Source organism: Tubulanus polymorphus, chromosome 6, assembly GCF_964204645.1.
Source record: "Tubulanus polymorphus chromosome 6, tnTubPoly1.2, whole genome shotgun sequence".
NCBI lineage: Eukaryota > Metazoa > Nemertea > Palaeonemertea > Tubulaniformes > Tubulanidae > Tubulanus > Tubulanus polymorphus.
In genome coordinates this window covers 14,481,922-14,491,937 of record NC_134030.1, presented here as the reverse complement: position 1 = coordinate 14,491,937, position 10,016 = coordinate 14,481,922, and the positions used below count along the sequence as shown (strand labels likewise).

Below are 10,016 nucleotides of genomic sequence, written 5' to 3'. Positions count from 1 at the left end.
CAAATTTTTTGAGATACTGAGAAGTCAGATGGCACCAGTAAACTTCAACTGCGAAATTTGCAGCAGGATAGCTGAACGACACAATTTTTAAAAATAAAATGACTATTCGAATGCTATTTCAATAATAACTTGATTCAACCAGAGAGAAATAAGTCAATTGCGGATGTACAGTACACCCACTTTTCTTCCCTGTTTCCTGGTACCAAATTTTTAGTCTTAAGCTAAGCGATATTCTAAGGTATGCTAGTGGATTTCATTAGAATATGAAGCAATGGAACCAGAATTCTAGCCAGAGTTAAGCGAACTATTGATTCTGATATAATGTAAGAACTGATTTCCTTTGTGTACTCTTGCAGAATGTGTTATGTATTATTTCAAGCTGTTAAATAATATAGTTAGACAAATGTCCAATTATTGGATCTTTCTTGTTGACTCGTTTAATTTTGTGAGTTAAGAGTTCCAGTCAATCCACAATGTGCAGTGCCTAGCCTTCATCTACACTAAAGCCAAGCCTGTGTATGGGAAAAAATATCGTTCGACTCCTATAGGCCAGACAAATCAAAGCATGCCATACATTGCAGATAGTAGTCTCCGGCAAGTCGAAAGAAAAAGTAAACCAGGTTTTACCCCGTACCCTACCCGGGAACAAAGACACTTAAAGATTCCTTCCTCCTAGTAAAAATTGTAGAAATATGGCACCCAATCGTAGCAATGCTAAGTACAGTATACTATGACGGTTGAACCATTATTAACAAATTTCACCGAAAATGACACCGAAAATAGAATCAAAATAATCATAAGTTACATACTAGCACTTGATTTGGGTTATCGGGTTCAGCCTAACTGTACTTTCATTCAGCAACTACTTGTATGAGACTTGGCAATGATAAGTTGCAAGAAATCACCAAACATAAGAAAAAATATTGTGAATTAATATTACTGTAATTAAGAATTTATTCAAATGAAGTGATAACTTCATTGTTAAATCGTACCCGTATATGCACATAAAACTATGGCAAAAAACACATCTAACAATCCACGCAATCCGCAATCGATCATGACGACGACCTTAAGGCATGTCTCTGTAACCGAAGGTAGAGCATACAACACGGTTCAGGACTCGTCAGCGGACACCGTCCCGGAAAACATTTCAAAACGTGTATTGTCGGTACCTAGCACGATTTCAGCGTTTTTCGGGAATTCCCTGAAATTTCGGCGTTTTTCGGAAATTCCCTGAAATTTCAGCGTTTTCATTTCAGCGTTTCAGCTTTTCAGTGTTTCAGCTTTTTCAGCGAAGTTCAGGAACCGCATACAGCTGCCCTTTTTGACTTCGATTCGAGTTTATCGGCATCAGACCGGAGAATCGTAATTTCACTAAGAAACTTCTCCCACCAGACCCTTTTTTGATCGGGTAAAAAGCGCGAGAGTCTAGTAGTAATATTTCTACTCAATTTGTCGACTTCGAAATCAGTGTAGTCTTGCAACAAAAGATTGGGTTTACCAGAAGGCATGGAGCGTAGAATTCCATCTTTTACAACATTCCATGACTGTCGACTTGTTTTCCGGTAGAACAGATCTACAGAGCGCCCATTACCACTTCTTTTGAAAAGAAATATATTCGGCCGGCTGTGGTTTGCAACGTCGATAATATTGGGTCCTAACCAATCCCTGTAGTTGTAGAGTCCTTCTATTTCCTCTCCAAGGGGCAGTAACGATAACAGCTCAGGCAAGTCTAATGCTTCGTTTTTGCCTAGTACTTTAGAGACTACACTAAATAGCTGATGAATATCCTCATGCGTATGCCCAACATACAAAAAACTCAACTGGACCTGTAAAATAGGACGTATTGTTGTAAAGTAAACACGTTACTGGCAGAGATACCTAGAAAACAGAATTGATGTCGATAAGTTTTACCTGTTGGAAGATCTCCCTTCGAACTAATAACTCCAGGAAAGCGAGAACATATTTGTTTTTATTCTCCCGGCTACAGTTGTCAGCTTGCACATAAAGTGTTCTTGGCAATCTTCCATTCTGTAATCAATATTTTTCAATATTACAAATGAAATGCTCAGGTAAAATGTGATGAACCAATGAAAATTATCATTATTGATGATTCCAAATGGAAAACTGATGTCATATTATGTTTAAATTTCTCCATTTCCAGTGGTTTTATTTCTTATAACTGCGAAATCGATCGTGAAGTTTTTGGAATATATACTGCGAATATTTAACTATGACATTTTTACTCGTTGCGTTTCTATCGTAATTTTACGTATCACTGAATTCACTGCCAACGGACTAGTAGTTCAAAATTTATAACTCCTATTATTATCATGCTAAATTAAGAACATGTGTCACCTGCGATAATTTCCATAACGTTTTCACCAGGATATTTATTGTGAGATTTGAATCGTGTTTGTATTGTAACACGTCGACGTAGCACTTGCGAAAATTATGGCCATGGCTAATTACACCGGTGACATGAGTCTTCAAAACTTCGGCAGCAGACATTTCCTAACAATAAACATAGATTTTCCATTAAAAAACAATAGATTTCGTTGTTGAAAATTATTGCGAAACGGCTTTGAAATATTCATAGCCCTCATACCTTTGACCTGGGGCCAACAAAGTGTGGAATGCATGTTTTATTTTGATACATTCCATCAATTATCAAGCTGAGATATTCTTGAGGCTCTTCGATGGCCATCTTTTTCCGCATGTTGTATGCGTATCTTTCCAGCCTGAAAATAAATGAATTCATTATTGAATGTAATGATAACTATTTGTAACCGAATAGTTTAGCAGATTAGATTGTTTTTTTATGACATTAAGTTAACATACATCACAGCTTGAATGTGTGAATCTTTAAGTTTCTTCCATCTGTCTTTCTCACTCATGTGGCAAGTTTGTATGTTTCTTGCGATCTCAACGCAGGTAGAACATTTCGAAAATTGATTTCCCTAAAAATTTGAATTTGATCATTTTAACATCATCGATATCATGTAAACATTTGCGTCAAAATTTCTAACTAGACCAATATATACTTTTCTTTTCTTGACGAAGAAGAATTTATCTTTCCATAAACGGTAGAAAGAAGATTTCGCTAATTGTCAAAATTTTTGCCATTACATTCCTCAACGTAAAGTTTGTAAAGATCGCTCTTGTCATAAGCCCGTGGCAACCAAGCCTCATCTTTATCGGGGGCATATTCTGCCCGTAAACTGAGTTCCCTTTGTAACCACGTTATCGCAAACTGTGTAGTGTTGCTAATTCCACGCCCGGTTGTCAGATTAGATATAGCGGCTATGCGGTAGAAAGTCATTCTACTGATTCCATAAATACTACACCACGCAGAAAAACAAATTTGGTGACCGTTAACGATAAATCTTCTTCGTGTTTGTTGATGTTGCATTGATACATTTGATTGGCCAGCAAATGTGATCAGCTCATGTCGCATTTCAATAGAGAGGCTCCAGAATCTAGTCCTAATGGCTTTCGTTTCTGCGACTGTAAAATGAAGAGTGCAATACTCTTTACAACAGGATCTCAATGCGTCAGATATAACAACATCGCTTGTCTTGCGGTCCAATTGGCTTTCGCTCGGTCCTGAAAAATGTTGTTGGCAAATATCAAACATCTATTCAAAAATATGAAACGTTTGATGAAAAGGAAAAGAATTAGTCTCAAGAAAATTACGTTTAGCCTTGATTTCAATATTCTTCTTTACAATATGCGGTATTATCACATTTACTCCAGTGGCATTCTCATCTATAATGTGGTCATTTTGCAGTTGATACATTGTGTCACGTTCTGAAAAGTTGTTCAAGTATTACATTCAGTAACAGGTAAAAATACCCTATAAATATGTATCCCTCTTGGTACAAAACCACTTATACTTTTTTCAATGAAAAATACATTAATTGTTATCGAATCCAATCAACTAAAAAAAAACTCGTAGCGCTAGAATTAAAATGATATCGTAATTAGTAATTATTCCTTATTATGCTTTCGTTATTGTCATTTTCATTTTCTTATACAGACTAGGCAAATGAAATCCAAACAATGGTGTTTGTATTACTAACACCAGTTTATATATGAGTTATGAATTTTCAATTTTGTTTACGCATTGGTATTTTACTCTATTATATCAGGGAAGTGTAATGAGAGTCGTGTTTACACTTCCCTGATTATATTGATTAAGGTTATTTTGAAATACTCGTCGGTTTTCTATTGTGCTATCGGACAAACGAGTGTCTCATAGGCCTGTCTTTATGTCAGTCTACATACAATAACAATTCTGAATTGCTGTATTGATTACGGAACTCACCTAGATCTGCACATTGGTGGTCGATACTTGAGGCACCCGAGCTAACACAATCAGTGTTTTCTTCAACATCAGTTAATGAATGCACGTTATTGTCTTAAAATATAATCCCATTTCACATCATCATTAGATCTACTATAACTATAAAATCGAAAGATTGCATTTGAAGCCCAGAAATTATTACAGCCTTACGCAGTATAGTTCCTTGTCCGATAGCTGAAAGTATCGGGATTGAATCATCTGCATTTTCGTCGTCTGTAAATGAATACACATTACGCTCTGCAAAGCAAGTAAAACTTTTCTAATAACTGTTATGCAAAAATAGAAAAACAATCATCTCAGAGCTTTTATATTTACCTCTTGTTTCACATATTGTAGATGACGGGGACATATTAGTTGTCTGATTCTTGTCCTCTCTATGTCTCTTGCATTTCTTAGGTGTACTACTTACACCTATTAAAGGGAGATTTCATAAATATTAGTTTTTTACTCATAATTCTACGTACATATATTTCATAAAGATAATTTATTCATGGTTTTAATGCTGCGTGATACCTGGGAGAAATTTCCGTTTAGATTTCTCTGTCATTGTGTCGTTTTTCCCTTCGATATGAATGTCATCCTGAAAAGCTTCAGAAAACCAGAATTTCAAACGTTGTTTTTTTAATTGCTCAAAAATGCATTGGAAGGGGAATACGTAGAGTTGAATATTTCAATTACCTCGTCCGTAAAGTTCCGAAACATCAGACATGAAGTCAAGAGACTCATCAACTACCATATAGATAATATGTATAAGTCAATATATGTATGAAAACAAATCGGTTAAAATGTAGAAGTCATCTTGTCAAACTTACAGATACATTGTGACTTGGATATATCAGACAAAAAATGCAGGGAATCTTCATCTATAAAAAAGATTTATAGATCGATCAAAATTCTAAAATATATCAAATAATCGTTAATTATTCAATTATCCATGTGTAGTGAATGGATATTGAGATGATCATGTGATAGCAAATATTGTTGATCTAAAAGTTGTAGACATATTAAGCGTTTTGAATGCAGCCATAAATGATTAAAACAAAAAGCGCTTAATCGCGATAAAAATTTAGGCGCTTAGGGTGCGAAATGCCACCCCATAAGAAGGCGCGAGACATCAAATTGCATTCTCGGAGAGAAGCACACAAGTATAAAGATTATTCGCAGTCGCTTTTAAATTCAGTATTCTTGCTGACGAGCTTGCAACGTTATCAACTTAGTTAATGATACAAAGATCATTGGATATGGATTATAAAATAAGCATGGATCTTACGAAATGGAGTATAGGATATGAATCGAATGTAAAAAATGGCAGCTGATTAAAATAAAAAATGGAACAACAACAGTTATTGACACTATCCGCAGTTTGCGTCCTGGAAAAAAGGATGGGCTGATATTGGTGTGAATACTATAATAGTGAATACTGTAATGCTGTAATCTGGATTTAACTGTATTCAGTGTATACCATTTCAAGCATGAATTCTCTTTTATATGTTAAAGCAGTTTGTGATTTACACATCATTGAACACAAGTATTTATACTGTTGAGCCCTGTACTGTGGGTGAGAAATAAACTAGACGTCTTCTAATACAGTCGTTTCGTCGTTCGTAGTCTAACAGGGAAGGCGTTTACATGGTCCCTCGAGCCGTAGAGTTGTAGAACTGAGAAAACTGCTACGTGAAATCCGAGTCTGAATCCGAGATGTCTGATTCTTTGAAAAAGCAGAAAGCCAGCAGAACGGCAAACCGTGGAGTGGCGACAAAAATTCTAGGGGATGCGAAAACCCACGTCGAAAAACAAGATGTCCTGAAAGCAACCATTGCATTAGAAACTCTCAAGCGGAAATTGACGCAACTGGAAAACATCGACGCACAGTTACTTGAACTTCTGGAGTCCGATGAAGATATAACGTCGCACGTGATGGAAGGTGAGACGTATTTATCTGGTTTATTTGGAGAAATAATGACATACTCAAAAAGTATAGAAAAACTCACGAAAACTGAATCTACTCCGAAAAGGTATACATCTGATATTCAAAAATCGACATTACCAAAATTACAATTACCCAAGTTTGACGGGAATATTTTGAACTGGCAAACCTTCTGGGGTCTGTTTGACGCTGCAGTACATAGTAGCAGTTCATTCTCTGATGTCGAAAAATTTGCATATTTGAAATGTCAGTTATTAGGAGAAGCAAAAGGCTGTATAGACGGGTTACCATTAACCGAAGAGAATTATCGTACAGCCATTAAATTACTGAAGCAGCGATTCGGCCAATCTCAGAAAATTGAACAAGGTTATTTACGTGCTTTATTAGAAATATCTCCTCCATCTAACGATCATGTATCACTGAGACATTTCTATGATCAAACCGAAAGTTATATTCGTCATCTGGAGTCCGTCGGTAGATCACCATCCTCGTATGGCTCGTTATTAGTGCCAATTATGTTGGAAAAATTGCCGTTAAATTTTCGTCGAACAATCGCCCGTTCGTGTAACAAGTTACATTCCGATTGGTCATTAGATGAACTTCGTTGTGCCATATTAGAGGAGTTACAAATATTCGAATCGTGCGATAAATTCAATGAAGTTTCCTCTTCTAAGCTTGCATGTGACGCTGATGTTACCTCGTTACTGACAAACGCCAAGTCAGTGAATCCCAGAAAGACTTATCAAAGTCAGAGATTTTCAAGAGAGAAACGAAAGTTTTGTATTTTCTGTACTAATTCTGCACATTTTTCTTCAGATTGCCCTACTGTCACCGATATTCAACAGAGGTTGAAATTAGTTAGAGAAGCAAGGAGGTGTTTCAACTGTTTGGGTGATCACCTAGTGAAAGATTGTAAATCATCTGGCCGCTGCCGTTTTTGTTCGAAGAAACATCACTCAAGTCTATGTTTTACTCGAGAGAAAACTCATCAACTACGTACACAAGGTATCATTTCTCCTACTCCAGAAATCAAACCTTCGAATTACGGTAATATAGTTCTACCGGAGTCTAGAGATGCGCCAGGTGATTCTACAATCATCACCCAAACCGAACCGAAACAACCTACACTGTCAGTCAATCACTATAATTGTACAGATTCATCGGTATATGAGAGTTCAAATAATCATTCAGTTCAGGCTAGTTCTGTTTTGTTGAAAACAGCAGTAGCTAGAATTGCAGGTCAAAATGAATCTAAAATTTGTAATATTTTGTTTGACGACGGGTCACAAAGAACGTTTGTATCTAGGAAGGTTGTAGACTCATTAGATTTAGAAATCTACGCTCGTTATAGTTTGAAAGTTTCGGCATTTAGTTCTAACTCTCAGATACGATATTTTGATGTTGTTGATATTCGTGTCCATTGCATAGATGGCTCGACTGTTACTATTCAAGCTTTAGTGATAGACGAGATTACTGAACCACTATTGGTACCTGCTAGTACTGTTGAAATACCCGAATTTAAAGGGCTTACGTTAGCCCATTCTATCGATCATTCTGAGAATTTTGAGGTTGAGTTACTCATCGGTGCAGATTTCTATTATCAGTTCATTTGTGATGAAATTATTCGAACGAAATCTGGCCCGATTGCTCTAAAATCTAAATTAGGTTATTTGATTGCTGGCCCTGTTGACCTTTCTTTATTTCATTCGATTAATGTTTTAATCAATCTTACTTCTCAACCTGATTCATCGGATTTTTGGTCATTAGAGTCTATAGGTATAATGCCAGAGTGTACACATGATTCCGATCAGAAATTTCTTGATAATTACTGTTCAAACTATATCGATAAAGAAAGGGATAACAGGTACCAAGCAAAGTTTCCGTGGCGAGAGGATCATCCTCCTCTGCCAACCAATTACAATGCAGTCACAAACCGTACTCGTGGTACTTTGCAACGTTTAGCGAGAACTCCAGATATGCTGAGAGTGTATTCTAACATAATCTCTGATCAATTAGAGAAAGGGTTTATCGAGAAAGTGTCAGATTCTGAATTATCAAAGTCTGATAGAATCCGCTATTTGGCGCATCACCCTGTCTTTCGAGATTAAAAAACCACGCCAATTCGGATCGTTTTCGATTGCGGTTTTCGGACTTCGGATAATCCTAGCCTTAATGATTGTCTTGATTCGGGCCCTTCTTTATTAAATGAATTGACATCAATTCTATTGAGATTCCGTTTCTTTGACGTCGGATTGGCCGCCGACATAGAGAAGGCTTTTTTGCAGATTGGCTTACATCCGAAAGACAGGGATGCGACTAGATTTTTCTGGCTTAGTAATGCAGATGATGCAAATTCAAAATTTGAAATATACCGTTTCAAAAGAGTGCTATTTGGAGCAACTTCATCTCCTTTCATTTTGAATAGCACAGTACTGCATCATCTGAAACAGAATCGTAATGAGACTTCTTCTAATTTAAGTAAGAACATTTACGTTGATAACGTTTTGACTTCAGTTCCTTCTGAAGCTGACGCCAAAACTTACTACACACAGTCACGTAAGATACTAGCTGACGGCAGATTCAATTTAAGATCTTGGTCGTCAAATAGCGAAGAAACTCGCAAGCTCGCCGGTATAGATGGCGTCTTAGAGAATTCTTTGACTATAGACTCGCTTGGCATTCGTTGGGACACAGATCGAGACACTTTATCTCTAAAACCAAAATTTATTGATGCTGATGTGCCTTTAACTAAGAGGGTAGTTATCCAGAACTTGTCAAAAATCTACGATCCTTTAGGTTTGATTACTCCATTGACTATAAAGGCAAAGATTTTCGCTCAAAATTTGTGGAGACAAAACTTTGATTGGGATACGCCATTGCCTTCTGATCTGTGTCAACAATGGAAGCAAATAGCATCCGAATTAAATGTAGTTTCTGATTTTCATATTCCAAGATGTTACTTTCATAACAGGGATTCAAATAGGATAGAACTGCATACATTTGCGGATGCCAGCAAGATGGCATAAAGTGCCGTCTCGTATCTTAAGTGTGGTACTGAAAGTACACTGATATTGTCACTCCTTTAAAAGATATGACGATACCTCGACTTGAGTTATTAGCTACTCTAATAGCAGCTAGGATGTCTCATCATATTAGTGAAGCATTAAAGGATGTTACACCGGTTTCTGTTCACTTGTATAGTGACAGCCAAATTGCTCTATGTTGGATAAAGTCTAAGAAGAAGTTGCCTGAATTTGTTCAGAATAGAGTGAATGAGATTCGAAAATTAGTGGGAGAAAATTGGTATTACTGTCCAACTTCAGAAAACCCTGCAGATGTTCTTACCCGGGGATTTGATAAATCGAACCTAGTTCAAAATTCCGAATGGTTCCAAGGACCTAAATGGTTAACTAGTGAACAGAAACCGGTTACATCACTATCACTTCTGGCGCTTCATTCATCATCAACAATAGGAGAGCAAAATCTTAAATCTCCTGTTTCAGAAGATAGGAGTCATATGCTCGACTTTTTATTTGCTAGAGAACATTCGTCTTTGACGAAACTTTTACGAGTTACAGCATTAGTTTATCGATTTATATCTAACTGCCGTGCAGCAGTGAGCGAACGTGTTACATCTTCAGTTACGGCTGAAGAAATTGAGAATGCAGATATTAAGATAGTTAAAGCCATGCAATTTGAGCAGTTTTCGGAAATTAGAGAACA

At 36.7% G+C, this 10,016-nt stretch overlaps 2 protein-coding genes and 1 long non-coding RNA gene across 3 annotated transcripts; 1 reads left to right on the top strand and 2 right to left on the bottom strand.

Annotated features, from left to right (window-relative positions):
• Positions 1-1,298: 1,298 nt before the first annotated feature.
• Positions 1,299-2,949, bottom strand: LOC141907763 (uncharacterized). The gene is made up of 5 exons (XM_074797506.1): positions 2,842-2,949; positions 2,609-2,741; positions 2,359-2,514; positions 1,915-2,031; positions 1,299-1,829 (listed from the first exon to the last, which is right to left on the bottom strand). Exons 1-5 carry the CDS (start codon positions 2,895-2,897, stop codon positions 1,299-1,301), a joined length of 993 nt encoding a protein of 330 aa, XP_074653607.1. The 5' UTR covers positions 2,898-2,949.
• Positions 2,950-4,734: 1,785 nt separating this feature from the next.
• Positions 4,735-5,077, bottom strand: LOC141906658 (uncharacterized). Its single transcript, XR_012619383.1, has 3 exons — positions 5,045-5,077; positions 4,880-4,954; positions 4,735-4,777 (listed from the first exon to the last, which is right to left on the bottom strand). It is a non-coding gene; the product is annotated as an uncharacterized LOC141906658 (long non-coding RNA).
• A 987-nt stretch (positions 5,078-6,064) lies between these two features.
• LOC141907762 (uncharacterized) lies at positions 6,065-9,319 on the top strand. The gene is made up of 2 exons (XM_074797505.1): positions 6,065-8,352; positions 8,461-9,319. The coding sequence occupies exons 1-2, from the start codon at positions 6,065-6,067 to the stop codon at positions 9,317-9,319; spliced, it is 3,147 nt and encodes a 1,048-aa protein (XP_074653606.1).
• Positions 9,320-10,016: the final 697 nt, after the last annotated feature.